Here is a 27705-nt window from a genome sequence, read left to right on the forward strand (position 1 = left end):
GAAGATACTGCTTCCTTGGATGGAATCATCTACTTACCACCTCCAGCTTTTAGAATCTTTCTGCCTCCTCTTTAGTATAGACCCCCACACACACACACCGCCTTGAGGGGAGGGGTTTGATGAAGACATCCCATTTAGGGCTGAGCACGCCAGAGTCTCTCACCATCAGCACATTGTCCTGTTGTGGGTCTCTGTGTTAATTCTGATCAAGTACAAGAAGCTTCTCTGATGCAGGCTGAGTGATATACTCATTTATGGGTACAGCAATATGTCATTAGAGGTAATTTATTGCTGTCCTTTAGCTAAATAATACTAATAGGTTTCGCCCTTGGGCCTATGACTTATCTGGCCTCGGGTTCTTGGCCTTTCAGCAATGTCAGGTGTGGGCTCTATCAAGAAGTGGGCTTTAAATCCAACCAAGGCCATGACTCAGTTTCCACAACACCACTGCTGGGAGACGGTCCATTCGTTTAACCTCTTCCCTTCCATCATCAAATGTTGCTTTGATTTCTTCATGATGCTTATTGCTAATGGAATTCTACTATGAATTTTCTGGGTCTGGACCTTGGGCACACCTGTAGAGGAGACAAGGCCTCTAGTTGTTGCCCCAAAAAGCTGCCGCCCCATACCATGTTACCACAGGTAGCAAGAACAAAGAGTCACAGGTCTCTTGGAGTGCCTCTGGGGTCTAGGCCTAAGTCAGCTGTCCACACTTGAGGAGGGCACAGTGGATGGAGAGTATACCTGTTAGGAAAGCTGCCAGACTAATGTGGACCAGATCACCAGCCTCCACAATCAGTTAGCTCTTCAACGTAAGGAGTGTAGAGAAGGGACCGACAGTGGAAATGCTTGGTAAAGGGATTGGTCAGGGTAGCAGGGATCCCTCTAATTGTCATTTAAAAAGTTTGAGACAAGTGGCTGAGGTGCAAGAGGTTGACCAGTATAGCTGTCCAAGAGCGTAATTCAGTCGCGGCTCAGTGCTGTCTCAGCAACTGCACCCAACACCTTACTTTCTATATAGAACACTACTCACACTTCCACCAGGACCTTGCTTATGATGTGTTAAGTGCACACTGCCTCCCCATCACCCCTTGTGAATGAAATGAGGTTGCATAATTATCTTCCCACTCCTCCTGTCTTTCATGTCACTTACAAGTTAAGTTGTTCTTCACCTTGGTGGCATTATTGTCTACTTCTTGTGATTGTCTTCCTGTAATTGTATGTAGATCCTTCATTTCAACCAAGACAGCACCATGGAAGTAACCTTGCTGAGGGACATGTTTGAAAAACAGACAGAAGAGGAACGGAACACTCTTTTCTTCTCCCACCTTTCCGAATAAATGCTCCTCTTTCCCCACTGGACACTGGGACAGGCCCTATTCATGCCTTGCCTAACAACCATGTCTATATGGTCTGTTCCTCTCAAGGTACTTGTTAAGTCCAATCTAGGGTATTACAAATTCTCTTAAGAGAGACGTACAGAACAGAATGACAATGAGTTGTGAGTGAACTCAAAGCCAAAAAGGACCGTGCAAGGTGAATGTGGACCATCAAGAAACTGGATAAGACAGAGCGCTGTTGCTTTAAAACCCGATATAAAGGCAGCTTGGAGCACAAGAACATCATTGTTTGAAATGAGCAGCTACACCACACAGTCTCTCCGTGAATGTCACAAGAGCTGATGTGCAACCCGTTTCTAAATACACAGATGCCTGGCACACTCACCTCGAAGTCACAGCTAGAATTAGACATTCAGAGCAATAGAAATGAACCCCTGCTTAATCACCAGAAAAGAGAGGCAGGGGTCAGCAGGAGAGTGCAGTCATTGATAACTTACTGAGAAAAAAGCAGAAGGCCCAAGAAGCACGTGGTCCAGATGGTCTGACGGCTGAGGTAGGGGAATCAACAATAGTCTCCTAAATGGCCATTGCCAGGTTGTGGGGTCATCGACCATTTACTAACGTCCATGGTAAGTTCACACTGCAATCCCAAGGATTGTGCATCTTATTGCTTTACTGCAGACGATGTGGACAAGACGATTCAGCCAGGACTGTAGCCACCGTCTTTCAGACAGAAGACAGAAGCTCTTGTCATAGGATGAAGGCAGATGATCCTGGGCAGTGATGGGGTGGTGAACGGGTACCCATCTTTATCAGGTGACTTCCTGGGAAGGTGGCTTCCGTCTTCATTCTGTACCTTATATACTAATTCCATAACACTGATAGCACACGATTATGCAATTAACACAGAATTAATTTTGTTGATATAATAGCTCAGTGGGGACAGTGGACAAGACTGCTGACTGGAAGGGACTCACCCTGGGCAGAGGAGGTTCTGAGCCCTCCCTTTACCGTGGTTTCTCAGTGCACATGCCTGCAGCTGTTTTGTACTCTTGCTTCCCTTTTCCATCAGCGGCCCACACTTTGCTTTCCTGTAACCCTTAGCGTCTGTGCCCTTGATAGCCATCAGACATGGCTACCGTCTCTCCAGGAACACTGCTGTCGTGTCGGGAAGAAGCATATTCCACCCATGGGTGCCTGAATGTCATCACCCCACTCCCACCCTGGAGTCTCTAACAGGCCCACATTTTATTGAGGTTGACTTCTGTGCTCCGTGTGAACCAACAACCACACACAAGGCTCGTCTGTTTAAGTGTCTTTTGTCTTTCTTCATGATTCACAAAATTTGTTTTTTAAAGACATAATTAAAATAATTTAAATGAAACTTCTTAATTCTTCAACTTTTAGCATCCCTAGTTGGGTTATGCTCTGCTGGTCACTGTTGCTGTGCTCCAGAGAGGCACATCTCAAAATGCTAAGAAAACGTCATCAGGGATTAGAGAGATGTCTCAGCAGGTAAGAGCACTTGCTGCTCTAGCAGCTCAGATTCAGCTCCCAACATCCACATGGCAGCTTACGACAGTCTGGAACTCCAGTTCTAGGGGATGTGATGCTCTCTTCTGGCCTCCTCTGACAAGTGGTGCACAGATATGCATGCAGTCAAACACCCTTACACATAAAAGAAAAATAAATCTTAAAAAAAGAAAGTGGCATCTGTCTAGCATCTCTGCTTGCCTCCTCCTCTGGGCAGCCTTAGGAATCCCTGATGAGCACCAGCCTGTACCCTTGCCCTGCCCTGCATTCTTCCCGGCATTCCTAGCCTCCATGGCCTTCATCTTCTGTGTGGGACACGGGAAGAGCCTCTCATGAGGTTTCCCAGCTTCCATTTACAGCAATGCATTCTTCAGTCTGTAGTCAGACTTATCTTTCTCAACACAGAGCATGCCACTTTTGGGTCAGCCTCCCCGACATGCCCAGGATAAAATTCACCCTCTTGTACGTGACCAGCAAAGCCTGAAAATGCCCACCAGCCTTTCCCCCGTCTTGAGCTATGTTCTTCCCATTCCTGAAGCAGCAGACTGGAACCTACCTCAGGGCCTTTCTTCTGCTGCCCACTCCCAGCCTACACAAGGCTGCACGGCTTGCTTCTTCCTCCCTCTTTTGGTCTCAATTTGAGTGGGAGGTTCCTAGACCATCCTTTCTACAAACCCATTCCCACTCACTCTCCGTCCCTCTCCACTGCATGACACCAACTACAGAGCACCAAGCTAAATGTGTCTCGTATCTCTCTTCCACGAGAGAACAAGCTCCATCAGAATAGGATTTGCCTTCACTGCTGTTGAATCTTCATTGCCTGCAATGCCACCTATGACGTAATACCTTCTCAATTAATTCCTGTTAAAAGAATGAATCTTACTACTTCTGCATGCAACACTGATTCCCACAAGCTATTTTTGAAGCCAGCTCTGGTAATGGAGAAAGTGGATGTAAGTGTTGAAAAGGTGAACAAGCAGGGAGATAGAATGGCAACAGAGTTGGGACTCTGGAGACCCCACCAGGGTGCCAGACTGCAACATCACCCCTGCTTTCCATACATTACAGATCTTTGGCAAGATGCCTATTCAACTGAGGATACAGTACCTTTAAATCTAAAGAAGAAAAACAAGATGAAGAAACTCCTATTCAGAAAATAAAGGACCAGAAATGGAGGCCTGTTTCTGAATGTTGTGGAATGTGCCTCACCCCCTTTTTTGGAGGGGGAGGTGGGGGGAGTTTCGAGACAGGGTTTCTCTGTAGCTTTGGAGCCTGTCCTGGAACTAGCTCTTGTAGACCAGGTTGGCCTCAAACTCAGAGATCCGCCTGCCTCTGCCTCCCGAGCGCTGGGATTAAAGGCGTGAAGCACCACTACCCTGCAGTGCCTCATCTCTTGGCAGTGGTGAGTGGATTCCACTCATGTCTGGTCACTGACAGTGGAGGTGGATGCCTGGGAAGTGAAGTGTTAAATACTCTGTTTGGGCCCAGAAAAATACAGGTTTCAGGTTAATCAGACTGGCACTTCTAACCTTGTAACTTTCGTTAAGTTTCTGATGAACTCATTCCCTCCATCTGAAGGGACATACCACATCTACTTCACAGGTTATGGGGGACAGTCCTTAAGATATGGCTGTTGAAGGGCGTGGCCCACTGCTCGTATGGAAAAAGAGCTTGTGCATTTACTTCCAGCCTTTAAACTCGGCAGTTCTTTCTATGGGAGCTGCCAACCACTAAAAAATGGTTTGCATGTGGTATGTGCTTCAGGAGCCAACACACAGGCTCACATTCAGACAGACTAGATAACCAACGAGAAATGCCCTGGCCACTAACAGCCTTAGCTTTTGAAAACACATGGCTTTTGCTGCATTTCATTGTCTGTGCTCTGATAAATGACAAGCTGCTTTTCCTTAGAATGGATCAGGAATCCGGTTTCTTAGCAACACTCTTCCCACAGGCAATAGAAGACAGAACATAATTCCCTTTGGGCATTAGGAATCTGCTCATAATACTGAAAATGTCGTCAGTTTCCCCTTACATGCAAATTAGAAATCAGTTCTCCAGCTCTGAAAGAGAACACAATTAAGACCCTTCAAATGGAAGCCTTTGACATTTTTTAGCTCATTTCTCATTTCAGGTTACGTTGTTTTGAGAGTCATTTTTTAACAGATATTGCAGAGTCTTGATGTCATCCCATGGCTTTGACTGTCATGATTCAAAATTAAGAATGACGTTTTTCTAATTCTAAGCTATTTCCTCCCACCAGCTCCCCAGTTCATCTTTCAGAGAAAGTCTATCAATTACTTGCTTCAAATACCAGCTGTACTCTTCAGATTGATATTCTAAACCACAGAAAGCAAGAATTTTATGTTTTTCCAAATATAAAATGAGTTCATTGTGAAGATATGGTCCATTTAAAGGTCAAAAGCCAAAAGATAAATCTAGCATCTAAAATATTCTAATGATCAACTTTCTAGCAGCTGCTATAAGACATTGTGTGCCAAATACTCTGCTTAGCGATGCTATTTATTCCTCATAAAACTCATCAACATGACATTGAGCCTTCAAGGTCACACACCTAGTAGGCAAGGAAGCAATGGTGTCGTATTTGTTTTCTGAGACTTTATCCATTAATTCCCTTAAAGCTTCTGCGATGCATTCAGCTCCTCGTTCCCTTTGACTTAATTTGTTGATTCTATTAAACAAATAGAGTTACACAGAAGTTTAAGCTCCTAGAAAAGACTCCCCTTAGTAGTAATCCAAGAGAACGTGAACGCATCCAGAATTAACATTTAATCCTTTAATGTGCTATTGTATATTTTTGAAGGCAGGTTAAAGCATTCAGTGTAGTAAAACTGAGCCTATGAGCTGTGAGCTATTTTCGAGCAGATGAGTTTCTTACCAACCAGGGCCAAACTATTTTTCAGCTATTTGATAATTGGAGTAATGGACCAAACCTTCTCCATGACTGCACCTCAGTCATGCCCTGCCCTATGGGTTGCTAGGCGACTTGCAAGCAAAACAAATGTGGTCACAATTATTTAAAGTGTGTTCCAATCTGATAGATCTAAATTTTCTAGGCACCGGACACCTAATGGCTTGCGTGTTCTATACCTAAAAGCAGCCTTGCCATTATGAATTAAGAACCTCCTGAAGAGCATGAGAACGCTAGCAAACGCACTGTCTGTAATGCATTGGGCTCAACCCAACAGTACACAATGTCATTATATCTATGTGAGATTCGGGCCTTCAGAAGGTGCTCTTTCTATCTGTATATAGGATAAAAAATAAATGCACATGTATTTATGCATTAAATGGACTTATTGGGGATGATGTATTAAACAGACAGCGTATGGTAGGGAATCCCTAAGATATATTGTTTCTTTTAGTGGCTTCGTTGAATTAACTCACTAGTAGAGACAACATCCAACATGTTTATCTCCACAAGCAAATAAGACTAAAGATAAAAAGTGTACTTTGTACCTGGCCATAGGCAGGAGCGAGTTTTTCTAGCAAATGAAAGGAAAAGCATCATGCAAATCCTCCCCTCTCCCTTCTCCTGGACCCTGCAGGAAGGCCTAGTTGAGCTGGGCCTACATCTGTGACCACAAATGCTGACAGGCTGTGTGTCAAAGGGTTTTCAGTTCCAAAGACTGGCCTCAGTGTGGGTTGCTCCAAGCAACTTTGTTTTCTGTTATGGCAGAGGAACGATAATGATCACATTCAGAACCGAACGCCACGGGTGTGCCCAAGGTCATGCAGATATCTCAGCACAATTCTAATTTTACACTTGTGTGTTCACAGAATAGAACTGAATTCTAGCGAGAATATCAGGGTAAGAATGGCCTTGAATCAGCTCTGATTTAGGAGACAGTAAATGTCTCACTGACTTCAATAGTGGTGGCTCAGCACAGCTGGAAATGAGAATCACAGGAAAGCTCCTGGATAAATAAGAAAAGGCCTTCAGTACCTGCACTGACAGCCTCACCAATAGGGCCGGAAGAGAAGCAAATGGCAGGCCAGACTGCTGGTTTAGCATTTGCAAGAGGGATCTCCTTCAGTCCCTGTTTGACAAGAAGCTGGAGCTGAAATCCATACACCATGCCAGGAAAGAGATTCAGCAAATGAGGCCAAGAAAACCTAGCCTTCTAGTAAAACAGCAGGAACGGAAGCTATCTACCCATTGCTCTGGACTGTGTCAAACCCCAAATGTCCCGTGACAAAATGGAACTCTGGACCTGCACTTTAATAGACCCCAAACTTCTCTTGATACAGGATGTCCAAAATGGAAACTTTTTGAAAACCTGATTCTGGCAATTGGGGCTCAGCTGGTGGTACCAGTTCAGCTGGTAGAGCCTTTCGGGAAGTCCTGAAGTCACTCACTAGCTCCACACAAACCAGGCTTGTAATCTCAGCACTCAAGATGTAGAGGCAAGACTTGAAGATCATCCTCAGCTGTATAGCAAGTTTCAGGTGAGGCTTGGCAACCTGAGACCCTATCTCAAAAACAAATCCAACCAAAAAACCAAATACAAACTTTGATTCTGGGAATCCTTAGGTCCTGATGCATCTACACTCCCACATATTCTTTTTTTAACCTGGGAAAATATTAATTGAATACAGTGAGAAAAGTGTACAACCAACACAAGAGAGTTGTCTTTCAAATGGAATTAACAGATGGAGTAGTAAGCACCCTGAGAACCTAGGCTGGGGAGGGGGAGAAGACATGCAGTGGGATGTTTAAAATGAGATGCTCAGAAGCTGGAGAGAGGGGGGGGAAGGGAGGGAGGGGGAGGGAGGGGGTAAGGGAGAGGGGGAGGGAGGGAGGAAGGGAGGGAGGGAGGGAGAGAAAGAGAGAGGAGACAGGTAAATTGAGGAAGCAGAATTTCTAGAAATAAAAACAAAAACAATGAAATTTAGAAAATTAATTTGTCAGGCAGTAGTCTAGATAAGAGAATTTCTGAAAGTCAGACTAAAGAAAGCTATGGAGTCCAGTAAATAGAAGAGGAAAACCTGAGAAATGCTCTAAGACTTAGAAGTCTAGTGCTGCATAAGAATAAAGAGAAGGAGGAAGAATCAACACGCAGAGGGCAGAGCAGTGCTGATACCTAAAACCAAGGGGAAAGCCTGGAGGTGACAAGCAGAAGTAACAAACCAACCCTGGTCATATCATAGCACAACTGCAAAATGCCCAAGATAGGGAATGCTCAAAACGAAATGAGAAAAAAACCCTCACCCCAAAGAAACAAAGAAAGACAGACATCAGCAGCATTAGAGACTGGAGAGACCATGGATTCAGAGCTTCAGGGAGCTGGGGAAAGCAGTCACAAAGAGGCAGACACAGTGTAACACTCACACTTCCTCCTAACTTTAAAGGAAGTAGTTGAAAAGGGAGAAAACTTTTAACCCTGGGGACAGGACTCCAGCAACAGATACTGCTGTCAACAAACAATAACCAACAAGCCACAACAGAACCATTCCTCGGAATGGAGGTTTTAAAAAACAGTGGACCTCACTAATAACCATCTAAAAAGAAAGTGAGGGTAGTGTGGTTAGGTCAAGCCATTCTGTGGTGCAGTGCATAGCTTAGCCAAGCCAGGATGCTTGGTGTCAAGTCCCAAGGATCACCATAACAACCTCCACCTCCATGGTTTAAGACAGCAGAAATCTGTTGACCATGGTCATGAAGCCAGAAGTCCCCAAACCAAGATGGTAGAGTGTGTGTGATATCTTCACCACCCATTGTGTTTGGCACTCTTTGTGTTCGGTATTTTTTGGTTGGGCTTCTCTTCTGTCTTCAACATTGTCCCACACTGTCCTGTGTACTCAGATCTACCCACTATATTTTTGTGTTTCTTGTTTATGACAAGGTACTCGTATCTGAGTATTCCCAGTTGGATTATAACACGGAGTTAGCTTTTAGAATTCTTTTGTATGTATGTTAGTAAACTTGTGTTTAAGTTTCTCTACATCAGTGGATCTCATATTGTTGGTCTCAGAATCTCAAACACTAGCGTCATTGAATCATCTACTTATGACAATACACCCATTACTCATTGCATGTTCTGAGAACCTCCTAACATTCTCAGAGCTTAAAACTCTGGAAACTTACTATCTCAGTCATGGAGGTCAGAAGTAGGAAATCCAGCCGGGCGGTGGTGGCGCACACCTTTAATCGCAACACTCAGGAGGCAGAGGCAGGCAGAACTCTGTGAGTTCGAGGCCACCTGGTCTACAAGACAAGAGCTAGTTCCAGGATAGGTTCCAAAGCTACAGAGAAACTGTATGTTTGGACCCCGTGTCAAAAAACAAATCAAAACATACACAAAAATTCCCCCCCCCCCCCCGGCGCATGCCCATCTCCTGTCTTTTAGAGACAGGGTTTCTTTGTGTAATCCTGTCCTGGAACTCATTCTGTAAACCAGGCTGGCCTGGTTGAACTCAAGAGAGATCCACCTGCCTCTGCCTTCTGAGTGCTGGGATTAAAGGTGTGCACGACTACACCCTACATCTCTTCTAAGAATATGTTGCTGCAGTTAGGATTACCCTAGTCCAAACGACACCATCTTGGGATCCTTTCCTTAATTTTATCTGCAGAGATTTGCTCCAAATACATTCACGCTCTGAAGTTCTGGGTAGACAAATCTTTGGGGTCCAAACAAAATTCAACCCAGTTGTTAAAAATATAAAGGTAGCCAGGTAAGAAACCTAAAAAGCAGAAAGTGTAAGCGCTAAGCAAAAGGAGGAAGAAAAACACTACAGAAAGCGATCTCCTTAAGGGTAGGGAGAAGGAAACAAAAGCCAAATAAAGGCCATTAAGATGACAGTGGCAGCAATTATAAAATAAATTAAAAATTGTCTGAAATGTTAAGATAGAATTGTTGACAGTGTCAGGTTAAAAACAAGGCAGAACACGGCACATGGCTGCTTTCAACAATTACTGGCTTTGGTCTCAACTTTCTGAATACCTTCCTCAGTGCCCCAGCCACACTCACCTGACAAAGGCACTCAGTGGACACGATGGCCTCAGGTTAACGTGCACACCTTTGGATGTGCCTGTTTGGAAGAATGGTCAACAGAAGGGCCCCAACTGAGTAGTTAGAGGAAAAGGAAAAGCCAGCTGAGTGCCAGCATTTCCCGCTCTCTGCTTCCTGGTCTACCCTGAAGTGAGCAAGCAGCTTCTAGATTTTCCTCACGACAGCCGGTACCCTCCAAGCAAGAGCCAAAACACACCCTTCCTTCAAGTGGCTTGTCAGGTATTTGGCCACGGCAACAAGAAAAGAAACTAACACGATGTGTCACAATATTGGGGACAGACTATATAGAGGTTACAAAATGAAAAATTAGAATTGATTTTTGCAAAAGGAAAAACATTCTTTTTGAAGGTAAAAATCTCCTTCACATGCAGTGGCTAAGGAGCTGTTTCTTCCTGGGCCAATTTCAAAGATTAATAAAAAAAAAAAAGTTTTAATTACTTCTAGATGGTTAAAAAGATTAACAAAACTTTAAAACCTTAATATTTGTTTTTGATCTCCTCCTCGTTTTTATTCTTCAGCCAATTCCACATCTTAATAATAAATCCCTTGAAATCCCTGACTGCAAAGAACAAAGAGATCTGAGTAATTTCCAGCTGCCATAGGGAGCACGGTTTAGGACTACACAGGATGAATCGGTTGTAATGAGCTGATTTGTTGTACATCATTTGCAAACATACACTCACATTCAAAGGAGAGTTCTATGATTTTGTTGTTTTGAGACAAGGTTTCACGTAGTTCAGGTCGGCCTTGAAGTTGTTGTATAATGAAGTACTTTGAACTCTGATCCTCTTGCCCTCACCTCTTAATTGCTGAGATTAAAGGCATCCACCATCAAGCCCGACTTACAAAACACAAGTTGCAAAAACAAAGCACAAATTTGAGCATAATGATGTCTGAAAAATGAGGAAAATTCAGTTAACAGAAGTAGGAGGACAGTCTGGAAAACATGGGGCCCAGCTGAGAAGAGGACAAGAAACGACAGCTTTCAACTTTACTTGTCCTTAACATGCTCGTTGGTTTGTTCTGTTGTTTTTCTGAGACAGGATTTCTCTGTGTAACAGTCCTGGCTATCCAGAACTCACTTTGTAGACCACGCAGGCCTCAAACTCACAGAGATCCACCTGTCTCTGCCTCCCAAGTGCTGGGATTAAAGGCATGCGCCACCACCACCTGGCTAACATGCTTGTTTTTTATGATGAGCTACAGCTGGTAGTCAGAATTTGCTATCACTTAAGTTACTCACCTTGGTTCCTATGGCGCCTATTTAAAAAGCCATTAATGGAGTCAGGAAAATGGCTCAGTGAGTAAAGGTACTTGCTGCCAAGCTTGATCCTTGAGACACATCTGCTGGAATGAGAGGACTCCTACCGAGGTGACCTCTGACCTCCACATGCACACAGTGGCAGGTGTCCAAGCACATTTGCATTGCATGTACACACGCGCGCACACACACCAAACCAATCACAACTGCACTGTAAATAATAAGAGGTTAGCTTTTCTTTGGAAAGGTACCAAAGGGGAGACTAGAATGAATCTAACTGGGCAGGATTAGGAGTTAAGAGATTTTGGTATAAAACTTATAATTACACAGGCAGCGCTGGACATGGTGGCCTGCTTAGAGTACTGACACTGGGGAAGTTGAGGCAGGAGGGATGGGAATTTCAGGTCAGCCTCAACTACATAGTTAGACTGTTTAAACTGTACTTAACCAAACCAAATGGAACCAAGTCAAACCAATCCTAAAACGGACCCATTTCAGAGGTGCGTGTTAGGACACACTCCGGGCTCTGCTAGGCTGGCTCACAGAGGTCAAGAAGCAGCCAAGTCCCAACAGCAACAAGTGCATCCAGCACACACATCCCAGACTGCATAAAACTGTTCTCCCATGAGAGGTGGACAATGTTTTGGGGCAACAATTGATTCCAGACAAAATACACAGATGAATCAATACACAAATACACAAAATGGCACAGACAAAATACAAGATGAATCTAAAGGACTTGTTAGCAGTAATAGCAGTTGGGATTGAAGTAGTAACCACAAAAAGCAAATAAACGCTGGTCTCTTAACCTGTTATTCGTTACAAATGTGGTGTTTTCCTCTGTCTGCATTCTTGGACTCATCAACAGAGTAGGCCAGAATGCTTCAAGACTAGAAGCCCCTTGACTAGACCTGCCTGGCAAAATAGGTGCATCTGTGATGGTCATGAAAATAACTTCAGGCAAAACCAAATCCCTCAAGATTATAGGGTAAATAAAGACAAATGGGGAGAGACTCTTTTGGAAGAAAAACTCTATTCCATGAAATGGCCCCAGATATTCCCTCATAACCGGAGAACTCAGGTCTGCTAGAGTAACTGCCCTTGACTTTGGAGGGTATACAGTTCAGTAAGACGCTGATTTCCCAATAGCTTTGCTATAGATCACAGCTGACATTGGAATTACGATAATAGTTGCCTAGGTTACTTTGCAAAAAAAAAAAAAAAAAAAAAAAAAGGCCACTTGTGCTACAAACATCGAATTTGCTCAAGTCTGGAAGCACTGACGGGTGCTATGGTGTCTGGCCTCTTTGAAGTCTTACTTGGTTCAGAGCCTACCTAGCTCTCCATGTTGCTCAGGTTAACTTGGCCTATTACTGATTGGAGCTGGCGTGCTTTTACCCACCCTAGTGCTTCCTCAGCAGCTCAAGTACCTTAAGTCCCTCAGCCTTTTTACAAGATCCAAACCAAACCATGACCAAGATGTTTGTGCACTATGATGATACAACTATAAGGGTAAGTTCCTAGGTTAAGTCAGCCACACATTAGCCTGCAAACTCAAGGAAGGAAAACATCTTCCCAAGCAGCTCATGGATAATTAAGATTTATCAAATCTTAGTCCCCACCTCTTATCCCCAGTCAAAGCTTGAACAAAAGGAGTGGCCCAATCTCAGCATTTGCCCCTTTTTACAAAAAAAAAGTGAACCTCTAGTGAAGAAGGCCTGCCTGTCTTGTTCTTAGTATAAGGCTTGGTTTCATTTCTATTGTCTACATGCCATGAGTTCCCATTGTCTGGTATGGGAGGGGGCAGGGAGGCTGAACCCAAGTATTCTACCATTGAGCACAAGCCCAGCCTTAGGCATCTTGTAGTGGCTCATTTTAGCAAAAGCTGGAACAATTTAAGCAACAAAATACTATTTCTGAGTTACAACAAAAAGTACTGAGAACATATATGGAAACATGACTGAATAAATAAGAAGGATCAAATCATTAGAATTCCAAATAATATATGCAAATGGGCCTTTCTAGAAAGTGGAGTTTTATTCTCCTCTTGAGTATTGCTTGAATCTAGTGACTTGCTTCCAGAGACTAGAATGTGGAATGAAAAAGCAGGAACTTTAAAATATAGAAAGCTAGTAATTATGTTCTTTACTAAGTCATTGATGTTCACATCATTAGTGATACCAGGTTGAAACTGTATATATACACACTGAGAGAATAAGAATAACATAAGAATAACATACACCTCAGTCCTGGTGCAATAGCAGATAAAATTGAATTAAGGAATATTCTATAAAATAGTTTGAAGCATTATTTAAGAAAAAGGGAAATATAGAGACTGGTTAAGAAAACAAAAGGACTAAATGCAAGTGATCTTAGAGTGGATACAGACACAAGAACATTAGTGGAAACCAGTGAAATCTAAAGTGTCCATAGTTTGGCTAATGGAAATGTACACTGCAGGGCATGTCTTCTACTAAATATTAAAACACTCCAGTTGTTAAGATCATAGACAAGTCAGAAGTTTGTATCTTTAAGTTTCTACAATTTCTTTACAAAATTTTATTCATATATGGTGCGGGAAGTTCTTCTGTATATCTGTTGCTTGTATTGGTTAATGTAGTCTCCTTTGGCCTACAGCAGGACAGAATAGAATAAGGCAGGAATTCCAAGCAGATAGAGGAGGAAAGAAGGCAGAGCCTGGGACACCCCATTTAGCTATCGAAGGAGAAAGATGCCGGAGAACCTTACCAGTAAACCACGAGCCTCATGGTGACACATAGGTTAATAGAAATGGGTTAATTCAAGATGTAAGAGTTAGTTAGAGCCAGGCGGTGGTGGCACACGCCTTTAATCCCAGCACTTAGGTGGCAGAGGCAGGCAGATCTCTGAGTTCGAGGCCAGCCTGGTCTACAAGAGCTAGTTCTAGGACAGGCTCTAGAAACTACAGGGAAACCCTGTCTCGAAAAAACCAAAAAAAAAAAAAAAGTTAGTTAGAAATATGCATGAGCTAATTGGCAAAACAGTGTTTTATTTAATATAATTTCTGTGTCATTATTTTGGGTCTGGGCAGCTGGGAAACAAAACGATCAGCCTCCCCCTACAAATTGATGTTACAACATGGGACGACTATATCTACATAAAAGCTGAGAGAGCTTGGGAAGGAATTCTAGACACAAAAGAACAGAGTTAAGCATGATTTCTTGGTAGTCTTTTTTTTTTTTTCTTCAGATTTGCTGTTTTCCAGAAGCAAGCAGAAGCACAGATTTCTTTAAGAGAAGTCTTCCTGACTCAAGTGGTAGAAGCAAAACTCTGTGTCTCCCTTAAGAAGGCTTCCTGGTTCATGCTAGCTGCATGAACAGCTCTGGATCTTTCAGAAGACCAAACATTTGAATGGGGTTTGCGGGCTAAGTGCTACAACTTGCTTAATGGCAACACAGACCCACTATGTACCTGGAAATAAGGGTTGTGAGCATAGCTTGTAGAGCTGGTGGTGAACAGACCTATGCCATGTTGGACTGGACAGAGCCAAAAGGCAAAGCAGCCTTAGTCCTAGCCAAGCCACTTAGCATTTGAAGAAGCAGTCCTGGACAGAAAAAGATTACAAGTACACAAAAGGACAGATTCAGATATAAAAGGTCCAATATTCATGACAACTTCAGGACTGCTGGCTGAGATGGACCACACACGATACCCCATAAAAGACCTAACAGCACTCCAATCAGCAGGAAGCATCCCCAATCAGCAGGAGGTAGTCAAGAGAATGCTCAAATTCCCTAAATGATTGTTTATAAATGTTTGTTTACATTTAAAGGGAATATGCTACAAAGATGAATACTTTGCATTGGTATGGATCTTGGTTTATTGATACAAATTTAAAGTCAATTTTGTTATATTTCTGCTCTTGATTAAGGTATTATGTTTGTGCAGCTTATTTAAAGATGTAATGTATAATTAAGAAATAGAAGTTATTAGTTATCTATAACAGCCAAGCTTATAGTCATGTTGGTTAGGTTTTCTATATATACAGAGATGTATTTCAATTAGATAATCTTCAACACTCCAAAGACTACAGAATATGGCATTTAAAATGGTTTATAGCCGGGTGGTCATGGCGCACACCTTTAATCCCAGCACTCAGAGGCAGACAGGATCTCTGTGAGTTTGAGGTCAGCCTGGTCTAAAAGAGGTAGCTCCAGAATAGGTTCCAAAGCTACAGAGAAACCGTGTCTTGAAAAACCAAAATAAATAAAATAAAATGTTTTATAAACTTAGACTTTCCTCAACAGTGAGACATGTCTGTTCCTGGCAGCACCAATTACTTCAAGAGGAAGATAGGCATTGAAAACTCTCCTTATGGAGTTTGCTAGCCATTTGGGCAAGAAACTGCTCTTGCCTAGACTGCTTGATGGTAAGCTGTATAAACTGGACATGCAGGGATCTACAGAAAAATGGGTGCTGAATTTGCCTAAAGGTGAGACAGTCCTTCAGGGTTCCTACTTCATGAAAGAGTCTGCCAGACATTCTGCAAGATACAGAAGTGACAAATTGCCAATAAAAGAGAAAGTCTTTCAAACTTCCTGCTTCATGGAAAAGTCTGCCAGATACTATGGGCCTATAGGCTGAAGATAGATGCCCCAATGTTAGAAGAACTTTGGGTGACTATCAAGGCAGTGAGTTATTTCTGTCAATTCTAATGTTTTGGAAGTTGCTTATGATGCACTTCCTGTTAACTTAAGTAATATATCCTTCTGCAGTCTTTGATAGTTGAATATAGTTATAGTTTTCCTTAGTTATGATAAAAGATAGATCAGATATAAAACTTTAGACTCACAAAGATAGGATAAATATTTCCCTTAATTTGCCAAATGTAAATGGACTAAATATTATAACTATAATTCTTGATTGATAACTTTTGTTGTATGCAATCTTGCTGCTGCAGGAGATCCTTCCACTCCTTTAGCCAATAGCCTTTAAGATACCAGCCCACAGCCGGGCGGTGGTGGCGCACGCCTTTAATCCCAGCACTCGGAAGGCAGAGGCAGGCGGATCTCTGAGTTCGAGGCCAGCCTGGTCTACAAGAGCTAGTTCCAGGACAGGCTCTAGAAACTACAGGGGAACCCTGTCTCGAAAAACCAAAAAAAAAAAAAAAGAAAGAAAGATACCAGCCCACTTGGGCATGGTCTCTCTCTCTCTCTCTCTCCCCCCTCCCTCTCCCTCCCTCCCTCCCTCCCTCCCTCCCTCCCTCCCTCCCTCCCTCCCTCTCTCTCTCTCTCTCTCTCTCTCTCTCTCTCTCTCTCTCTCTCTCTCTCTCTCTCTCTCTCTCCAGACTCCACTTCCAACTACTAGACTCTGTTCCTGGTCGTGCAGAGAGCTGTTGTCTAGGACAGTGATCTGTAAGTTTTTCCTTTAAATAAATGATCTTTTTAAAATTGGATGATGGGATAATAGACTGGTATTTGTTGAGTTATTGTTTATAGACAATTACATTGGTTTAGATTCTTATATGTGGATAGTTAAATTATATTGAATATTATATGCATGCATGCTTCTGTTTAAAACATTTTTTATGTTTTGATATATTTACCATATTGCAGTGTACATTTCTACCTCTGATTAAGATACTTATACATTGTTTACATTTGGAGGTCATTGTCCTCATTTATTGCAGTTATTGCCTTAGTCTTTAAGTTAGATAGGTATTAAGAATTATAGAAGCCGGGCGGCGGTAGCGCACGCCTTTAATCCCAGCACTCGGGAGGCAGAGGCAGGCGGATCTCTGTGAGGTCGAGACCAGCCTGGTCTACAAGAGCTAGTTCCAGGACAGGCTCCAAAGCTACAGAGAAACCCTGTCTTGAAAAACCAAAAAAAAAAAAAAAAAAAAAGAATTATAGATCAAAAGTCATCTATGTTTATCATATTTATAGTTAGACAAGGTTCTTTAGATAGAGATTACATTCTGTATAAATAGATAATCTTCAACCTCTTCAAAGAGCTGTAAAAATCGCACTTAATCTAACTTAGGAGTTCTGTGGTATCGAGACACAATTGCTCCTGGCAACACAGATCTAATCCCAAGAGATTGTTGAGCACCAAAGACACTCCACTAGGAGCTTGTCTTCTTCTTGGCAAAACTGGCCTTTGGGCAAGGAACTGCCCATACCTAACCACTGACAAAATATATAGTATCCGGAAATGGATAAGCAGAACTGTCAAATCTTGCCAAGACAGAGTAAGACGGTTTTGAAAAATTTCTTGTCTTTAAAAATAATCTGTTGGTTATTCTAGGCCTTAGCCAAAGTTGGTTGCTTCAACGTTGCAAAAGTGACTTTGGGTGACTGCCCAGGTAGCTAGTTGTCTCTGTGATTGGTTGCATGTTTTGGAAGTTGTCTGATTGCACTTCCTAATTACTCAGGTAATATTATTTCCCTTCTTGGATCTTCGATGGGGTTAAAGACTAGATAAATGTAGTTACTTTCCTCTCATTACTTGGCCAAGTTATTTATTATACAAAATTAAGCTAGTTAGAATAGGATACTTGTTCTTATTGTATATAACTTTGTAGTAGGTTTAGAACTCTCTTACTTAAACAAAAGAGGGAGGTGCTGCGGGAGCTCCTTCCACTCCATTAGCCAATAGCCTTTTAAGATACCAGCCCACTTGGGTGTGGTCTCTTTTGCTTTAAAAGACAGCGGTAGCCGTGCGTTCTCTTGCTTTGGCCTCTGCTTCCAGCTACTAGACTCTGTTCCTGGTCGCACAGAGGGCTGTTGTCTAAGACAGTGATCTGTAAGTTTTTCCTTTAAATAAATAACCCTTTTATTAATCATAATTCCAAACTGGTGTGGGATTGTTTTGTGACTTACACCTTCATCTTGCTATGTTAAAGTTAAAACCTTCCTTTTTATTTGGACAGAGGAGAAATGGTATGGGAAGTCCTTCTGTATATGTGTTACTTTTGTTGGTTAAAGAAATAAGCTGCTTTGGCCTATGACAGGGCAGAATAGAGTAAGGTGGAAATTCCAAGCAGATAGAGGAGGAAAGAAGGTGGAGTCAGAGGAGATGCCATGTAGTTGCCTGGAGACAGACACTGGAGAACCTTACCAGTAAACCATGAGCCTCACGCCGATACATAGATTAATAGAAATAGGTTAATTCAAGATGTAAAAGTTAGCTAGAAATATGCATGAGCTAATTGGCCAGTGTTTTAATTAATATAATTTCTGTGTGATTATTTCGGGTCTGGGTGGCCAGGAAACAAATAAACAGCCTCTGCTAAAGTCACAGATCTTTTAACACTAGCTACAAGAAAAATAAACAGAAAATGCTGTCTATTGGCCAAGAAGGTAGACTTGTTAACTGGGCTCATTTCTGTAATCCCATCACTGGAAAAAGAAAACAGATTCATAAAAAAAAAAAAAAAAAAAAAAAAAAAAACTAACTCAAACATCTTGTATTAGTAGAACTCTCTTCACCAAAGATTACAGAGATTTTTTATGATTCATATATATAATAGACTGAATGATCATTCCATTTTCAGTTTTAACATTATGTCAAATCTTGGGTACCTCTCACTCACACCACAGCATAGAAAATAAGTACATCCCAACTGTACTAACAAAACCATTTGTCATCAAATCGTTAAAAGGGACTCATGAGGAAAACCAACTCAATTCACATAGTAATGTAAACCTATAATTTAATGGGAAAATCTTTAATGGACCTTTTTTTAAAAAATATTTTTTATTAAAAATTTCCACCTTCTCTCCTCCTCCCACTTCCCTCCTCTCCCCCCATTCCCCCTTCCTCTCTCTCTCCAGGCCAAGGAGCAGTCAGGGTTCCCTACCCTATGGGAAGTCCAAGGTCCTCCCCGCTCTCCCCAGGTCCAGGAAGGTGAGTATCCAAACAGGCAAGGCTCCCACAAAGCCTGTCCATGCAGCAGAATCAAAACCCAATGCCACTGTCCTTGGCTTCTCAGTCAGCCTCCACCATCAGCCACACTCAGGGAGTCCTGTTTGATCACATGCTCCATCAATCCCATTACAACTGGCCTTGGTGAAAGGCAACCTACTGACTGGGAGATCTTCACCAACCCCACATCAGACAAAGGTCTGATCTCCAAAATATATAAAGAACTCAAGAAACTAGACATTAAAACTCTAATTAACCCAATTTAAAAAAATGGGGCACTGAACTGAACAGAGAATTCTCAACAGAGGAAGTTCAAATGGCCAAAAGACACTTAAGGTCATGCTCAACCTCCTTAGTGATCAGGGAAATGCAAATCAAAACATTTCTGAGATACCATCTTACACCTGTCAGAATGACTAAAATCAAAAACACCAATGATAGCCTATGCTGGAGAGGATGTGGAGTAAGGGGAACACTCATCCATTGTTGGTGGGAATGCAAACTTGTGCAACCACTTTGGAAATCAGTGTGGCAGTTTCTCAGGAAACTGGGAGTCAACCTATCTCAGGACCCAGCAATTCCACTCTTGGCAATATACCCAAGAGATGCCCAATCATACTACAAAAGCATTTGTTCAACTATTCACAGCAGCACTATTTGTAATATCCAGAACCTGGAAACAACCTAGGTGCCCCTCAACAGAAGAATGGATAAAGAAGGTGTGGCACATATACACTTTAGAGTTCTACTCAGTGGTAAAAAAAAAAAAAAAAAAAAAAAAAAAAAAAAAAAAAAAAAAAAAAAACAATGACACCTTGAATTTTGCATGCAAATGGATTGGAAATAGAAAACACTTTACTGAGTGAGGTAAGCCAGACCCCAAAAGAGGAATATGGTATGTACTCACTCATAAGTGGATTCTAGCCATAAAGGACATTGAGCCTTTAACTCGTGATCCTTTAATGGCCCTTTTATGATAAACATAAAATAAAGGAACATGATACTCGGGAACCAATTATTCTTCTTAACTCCCAAAGGCCAAACTCCAACAAAACATGGCATTGTGAGGTAGAGGATCTCACATACATATTGTTGTTCAAAATCTTAAAAATAAGATATCCTTTTCCTTTCAAGTTTGGTAAGATTTTTCTTTTAGTATTTGTGGTGATGATGTGGACAACCATAGTTAACACACAGACAGGACTAAAGACGAATGGTCAAAAAGAGATATATACTTATCAGTAATAAGGTACATTGACATTCGAAAGGGGAAAAGTTATGACACTGGATTCTAATTTACTCATGAGTTTAGCATTATGACCAACTTTTAGGTCAATTAAAATCTTGTATTAGATAACTTAAGACATTGGGAAATGAACTTAGATTTTATCACTTGAAACAGAAGTACAGAAAACTTACCATCACTGTAAGCCTATCACTGCACATGCTTCTAATACAATAAAGATAAGAACAAGCTTAAAAGTAGTCCTTTGTGCTTTTCACTAGCTTTCCTATAGTATTTGCTAGAAAAAAAAACATTGCAACAAACTGTATACAAGTCATCTTATTTACATAGCAGAGCATTAATAAACGGTGTGAGTTCTAATTGGCTATAAATTATCAAGTAGGCAGTTTTTCTAAAAAAGTAATCCTGGAATCCACTGTAATATATTTCCAGGTAACACCCATTAAGAATTAAGAGTTAATAAGAGCATACTTAAGTTTGGTGCAAATTTAATTTTATTAAACCTTACAATGCTGTGGCATATCGTTTTTCCATTGTGTGACAATTTATTGGCTGGCATCTGAATACAGTACTTCTTTTAAAAGATACACAATGGGAACCAACAAAAGGGAAAGAAACTGGTTGTTTAGTAACACACAGGAGGGAAAGGGAAAGAAAAAGGATGACAAGCAATTCAAGTTTCCTTAGTATCTAACTTCAAAGTGGTTCAAGTTCCAAGTAACGGTGCCACCGTATAGGGTGTAGGAACACTCTTCCTTACCCATTTCCTGCTGGGAACTCCTTACAGGGATTAACGCACCTGTGCATTCAGCTGAGGGGTGCTGCTGGGCAACTGGAAAAGAAATTTCCAAATATAACTAAACAATTTCTCAACTTATAGTAAATGAGTTCGGTTCTTTTTTAAAGATTTCAAATTACTTCTTTGCAAATGAGCAATCACTTAACTTCAAAATCATAAAGGGCACCAAGTTATCTTGCTGACTGGGGCTTATTATGCTTGTCAGACCTCGGGATAAGAAAAAAATGACATTATTAAACCTGTAATTTATTTGCCTTTGTAAAGGAGACTGGTATCGGGATAAAATAACCATTTCTCTTATTAAAATGATCAAAATTGTAGAACATCTGAAATTCAGAGGCATTTCTGGAGAAACATTGTTGAGATTTAGACATTAATACCAGCCAATACTACCATGTTACAGTGCCCGGTTTAGTTTGATTCAAATGAATACAATTAGATCCTTTCCTTACCATGGACAAGGCCAAATCCACAAACTTAAGAATTGTGTATTTTATTCAGTCTCACGATTTTCTGATGAAGGCCTTAACAGTTATCTGAGGTTGCACTCCTGAACCAACTTACTCTAAAATAAAATCCTGGCTAATTTTAAGTTGCTTTTTCAAGAGTTCCCAATGGCACTTCTGGAGTGGGCAAACAGAAAGGGAAAAGCCACCCCGACTGCAATACAGCACTGCAGCTTTCAGGATTGAAGACCAGTTCCAAGGTATCTGCTCTTCCTTAAGGGAGCCACTCTGAGATACCCAGATTTCATACGGGGTTATGAGATGCAAGTCTACCAGGTACTACAGTGACCCTCAGATGAGCCCGCTCTAAAAACATGTAAGCCAGACTCCTCTGGGAAAAGGGGAAGACAGGTATTAAATCCCTTACGGTCAAATTGACATCTTCTACCCCAAAAGTAAGATCAACCAATGATGACTCACCAAAATGGCCAAGCTTTCTTTTCTTTAAAAAAGAAAAAGAGAGTTCAAGCATACAAAGTTAGAGGCAGACGATTTCAAAATAGTTTGATATTTCTAATATCTGTCTAACTGACATATTATTCTTATATATAGCAGCTCAAATATTTTATCAGACTTGCCCCACAATAAATAAAACACAGTAAAAACCTCTTCATCAAAGGATTAAAAAAGAGCCCACTGATAACTAATTCATCTTTCCAATGGTAAAAGTTAAATAAAAATGTAGTAAAGTGAGTTGAGATACTTTTTAAAGAATTAAACCTCAATTGCTTAATGAAAAAGTCTAATGTTCTTTATTTACTACTCTTCATTACAAATTTTTACTAAATAAAGATGAATGTGATTGCAATGACAATTCTTTAAATAACATTACATCAACCCTCAGGATAAAATGTCATCCTCTAAATCCAAGTGATCCAGATCATGAAGTTCACAGGCAAACTGATTTTTTTTCTAGAATCAATAAGGAGCATTTAATTCAGAACAATTTTTTTTTACTACAGCTGCAGGGCAATGTACCATTGTAAATTTTGCTGAGTACGGTAAAGTGCTGAGTGATTACCTGAATGTTTTAATTTTCACTTGTCTTTCCTTAAGTCAAAAGAGCCCTTTCTGTGGCATTAACAAATCTATGATAGGAAAAAATAATAATAATAGGAGGGAGAGGGGAGAAAGAACTGAGGGGAGGGGAAGTGGCAGGGAGGGAAAGATGGGGAGGAGGCGCTTTTATTAAGGGTACAGAAATCACTGTGCAATCTTTTGTGTTTAATAGGGTGACAAATAATTGAGATCAAAGTAATTCATGCACGTTATCTTTAAAAGATACACATAAACTTGAAGAAAGAAAGAACACTGTTATTGACCTTTGATACTATGGCAGTAAATTGCATACTAAAATACCATAATTACCTGAAATGCCTAGGTCTGGCTTGGCAAGCATCATGCCACTGACATGCTTTAGCCTTTTTGTAACTAAAAGTGGTCTGCAGTTCAACGACTGAATAGCTCAATGTGACTCATCAAGCTGTATGATAAACTCTGAGGTTAAATTGAAGCAGATTCTCTATACCTAGTCACACCATCAGCACAAGCAGGACAACGCTGGAGCAGTATGAAAGGCAGGTCACTTTGGAAAGGTCTTCCTTTACTGCATGATATACTAAGATGACAGACCTAAAATCTCAACTGGGTTAATGAGTTGTAGTAGATTTGTTTCCCAAATTTAGCATACAAAAACTTTCTGTAGACTGAAGAAAGAAACCTCAGATGTGAAGAAACAAAGCAAAACCAAACAAAACATAAAATTTAAAAATAAAAAAAGTTTGAGCTCAAATAGCTTACCGGCAATTCTAAAAACTGACATGCTCTAAGAGTATTATTGTGAAATAAACTTTGTAACTTAAGAGAACAGTGTTTTGAGTTGAAGTTGACCAACTGCTGCATAGAGAATATGCCAACACACAACAGTCCAGTTTAAGCCGGTGCATAGAGAAGATAAAGCACTTATGGTCTGCAAATGGTGAACAAGTCCATAAGGTTTATGACCTAGCAGGATCCAAAGGTTCAGGGAACATTTAGCAGAAATGGTTAGGAGAAAAAAAGTGGAAACAGGCAAAACTTGAAGACGGAAGAAGTGGGAGCCCAGGAGGATGACTTTCAACTTTCAACTGCATAAAATTCACAAACTAGTAAAGTATTAAGACATCACTGAAAACAGTTAACTCTGTCTCTACCACCCAACAGCAAACAAAACCAGAATGGCCTTTGGCAGACAATTTTAGAAATTTGAATATGGTATCACATTTCTCAATAATTCACAAACAATATATTATACGATATATTTATATTAAATACTGGGAAACCAATCCTGCAAATTTGATGCTTACAATGCGTTAGCCAATGAGAGCACAATGATATCAAGCTAAATGGATGCTGGTGTTATCACAACAGTGCTCGTTTATGAAACAACTGTTACCAACTCGAGCTTTAGCAGTGCTGACGTACTGCTCCAATTATCATCTATGAAGTGAAACAAAGGTCTCTAGCTTTTCTGGGATATGCCCTTTATAATATATTCTGTGATTCACAATGACACGAGCAGCGAGACACTGCAATGTGGTATGATTTATGGGCTGGATCAGATTTTTAGCTATCTCCTTCTCGTCCAGTAAGTCACTAGCAGTTTGTTTGTGTAAGTTTGTGGCATCAAAATGTGCACCTGATTTAATAAGGAGATTCATGATGTCTGGATGGTTGTTCAGAGCAGCGATATGCAGGGGACTGTTGTCATCAGAGTCCCTGACGTTCACATCAGCACCACATTCTATCAGTATCGCAGTAACTTGCAGAGATGGAAACTTACAAACAGGGTACCGCCCTACGCATGTAGTATTCTTGTCCACAGCCAGATGCAGAGGGCTGAAGTTATTCTTTCCTCTTGGATGAAGCTTAAGAAACCTGTAGATAGTCTGCTTTTTGAAATGGTCCTGTTCTAGAGTACAAGGAACTTTTTCTAGTAAGCAAATTAAATGCAAAATGATGGAAAGAGCCTTATTCAACTGCAGTGGGTCAGCTGGACACTGAGTTTGTTTGATAGCTCGCTCAATTTCAAGAACGCTTTTGCACAATATGCCCATGAGATCATCAAATGTAACTGTGGTACCCAGCAAGCCTTTAGCCCTGTCCTGTAGCATAAAAGAAAATAGTTCCGCAAAAGACAGTAAGCTGCTGGCAGTCATTGGGCTTAAAGGGTCCAAATTGCTCTGCTGCATATCCAAAGCATACTTCCATAGGTTGATGCATCGCTTAAAATTTCCAGAGTCAGCATAGACTGCGCCCCGGTATCTGATGTAGTAAGAGGTATCAGGATGAGAAGGACCGAGAATACGTTCTCTAATTAACAGTGCTTGCATTCTCATCTCATCAGGATCAGCAATGAGACCTTCTAACTCTTCTGCACTGTTTACCTCCTTGGCATAATCATAGGCCATTATTAGTGTCTGTGGAACTGGTTTGCTGATTATATTAGTCCTATCACTGTACCTCATGTTCATTGCCTTTTTCCAGTATTTCAAAGCCCCAAGTAAATCTCTTTTTTTATCGACAAATGTAGCTCCCAGAAGCTCTAGCGCATTGATACGCTCTGTCTTGCTGGTCTGGGCATGGTGTGTAAGAAAATCCACAATATTGGTGTGACCAGTCACACTTGCTGAGAGAAGAGGAGTCATTCCATAGCCATCTTTTTCCATCTTGGCACAATACATAAGCAGCATCTTCATGATGTCCAAGCTTCCAGACTCTGCACAATCATGCAATGCTGTATTGCCTTAAAGAGAAGGAAAAAAACACACTTTGAACAACCAGGCTATAATGCAACCTGAAAAGAAAGCACAAGCAATGCCAATCAGCCACAAATAGGATCTATTATAATCACAAAGGAGAAAATGATTACCTCCAGCACCTAATATTAGTGTCTGATACACAGCAGGAGCAGAAGAAAATACTCATGAAACTTCTTGAATAACTCAACTAAGATGAATATGAAAAGGAAAACAAGACAACATACCCAGATAAAGTCAACAGATAACGCTCCTTAATCAATGGCCCCTTGGCACTTCTCATTCATATTTAAATAAAAATGATATTCTCTGAACAAAAATGGATGAAATAAAATGAAGTCATTTGTAGCTTTGCAGACAGTCAGATCTCTGGGTCAGTTTCCCCATTTATAAATGGAAAATCTTGTCTTTAGGAGCTAAGGTTCTTCTACTCCATTTTTATAGTAGGCATTCTTTTTTCCTAAACGACTGAGTTAACTGTTAAAGTCAAAATTTGTTACAAAGAATTCTTAAAAACACTGCTCTCACAGGAAAAATAAGTTCACTAAAATCTGAAAAATATGTGAGTGGTTCAATATGAACTTTCAAAGGAGATAAACAAAACCCTTTCATAATGGGTTATTTCCTGTTACAATTTAATTTTTTAAACATTCTTTTTAGATGTATTAAACATTCTAACACTATCACATCACCCTAAACATGAATTAAAACTGACAAAAGACATTAGCATATTACTAACAGACTATAGAAATAGTATGATATAAACATCAGATATCACATCTAAGGGTAACAATAACCATTTGACCACTGATCAGAAGTGAAGCCGGCATGCGGATTTTTGGTATATACATATATACAATGTTTGTAGAAAGTGTCTGCAGCACATCACTCTGGGCATATTTATAGAACATTAACAAAGCAGGCTAAAACTGCCATTTGCAGAAAGATACAAGGTTAGCCTCAGACTGGCATCTGAAAACTTGTTCTCTACACCAGCATAAAACTTTCCCTAAATGACAGGGGTGGCTCACTGTGCCAAACTGTAGTTTATGAACTTTATGTTAAACAGCTGGCTTCTGACTACGAGTTTGAAACTTGGGATATGGTTAGGTAAAAGGTGCCCGTGTGACCCAGTCCTCAATAGCAACCTTGAGTGCTGAATGCCATGAGTTTCCTTATACCAAAACAGCATGCGCCTTTTCATTATCTGAGAAGGGAGCTCTTCACGAAAGGAAGAAAGCAAACAGAAGCTGAACACGCTCCTCTAGACCTCATCTTTAGGAGCCAAAAGAAAAGGCTTAGATGCCATTCTTTTCTATTAAGAGTAACATAAAATAAATAATAGGAATGCAGCAAGTCAATTTTAAATGAACTAAAATTCTTTAATGAAGATTATAATATGTGTATTCTGAATAAGTCCATGAGCAGGAAAAAAAAATCTGTCTTCAAGAATGAGAAGAGGAGGCCTCTTTATCTAGTAATGGCAATAACAAATCAGTAGGAGCACACAAAGGTAAGTACTAAGAGCCCTGCCTGACTGTGCACATCTCTAATCCAGCAGCCAGGAAGCAAAGGTGGGAAGAGTGTAATTCAAGGCAGCTGGGTCTATGCAGACCATACTCTACCTCAAATAAACTAAAGAGAATACTTTCTTCATTTTCCCTAGTCCATCTGTCCTTCCCTCTTTTTTGTTTTTGTCCTGAAATAGGCCCAGGCTCTTCTCAAACTGTTGAGCTCCTGTCTGTACTTCCTGAGTCTTGGGATTACAGGTATGCAACACCATGGCTAACAACTTATAAATCTCACACTTTGCATGTAGCACTGGAGTCAACAGAATAATCCAGGATGAGAAAGAAGACTAGCTCTGATTTTAGAAGACAACTAAAAACCAGGCTTCTCAAAGGCCTGGGGAAAACTGCAGCCACAAACCATCAGGAAAGGAGTTTTAGAAACACCCATACTTCCGGTTACAGCTCCACAGAGCAAACTACAAATAGATAAGCTCATCGCAAAAAGTAAATCAAATTTAGTAAAATAATTGAGGGTGCTACTAGATGTACTCAAACACTAGAAGCGAATATAGATACTATCTGGAGGATGCGACAGTCATAGGAGACCTCAAATCAACTGTGTGAATGTGTGTGCCTGTGGGAGCCAGGTGCTGAGATGGTGAATCTTGGTTCTTACTATGGTTGGACTTGAAATGTGCCTCTGAGCATGTCTGTTTAGGTACTCTGGGAAGGTCCAAGTGAGAAGTCAGAATCCTCACACCACTCTTGAGAGG

At 40.9% G+C, this 27705-nt stretch overlaps 1 protein-coding gene across 2 annotated transcripts in view; it reads right to left on the reverse strand.

Moving 5' to 3' along the window:
* Positions 1–20795: 20795 nt before the first annotated feature.
* The window catches only part of Fem1c (fem-1 homolog C), a 28031-nt gene continuing 21121 nt past the window's right edge, over positions 20796–27705 (reverse strand). For both annotated transcript variants that reach the window (XM_038331693.1, XM_038331694.1), the window contains exon 3: positions 20796–25408. In XM_038331693.1, the coding sequence (XP_038187621.1) occupies positions 24099–25408 (1310 nt within the window). In that variant the 3' untranslated portion in view covers positions 20796–24098. The remainder of the gene's footprint in view (positions 25409–27705) is intronic.

The sequence above is a fragment of the Arvicola amphibius genome, chromosome 5 (assembly GCF_903992535.2).
Source record: "Arvicola amphibius chromosome 5, mArvAmp1.2, whole genome shotgun sequence".
Classification (NCBI taxonomy): domain Eukaryota; kingdom Metazoa; phylum Chordata; class Mammalia; order Rodentia; family Cricetidae; genus Arvicola; species Arvicola amphibius.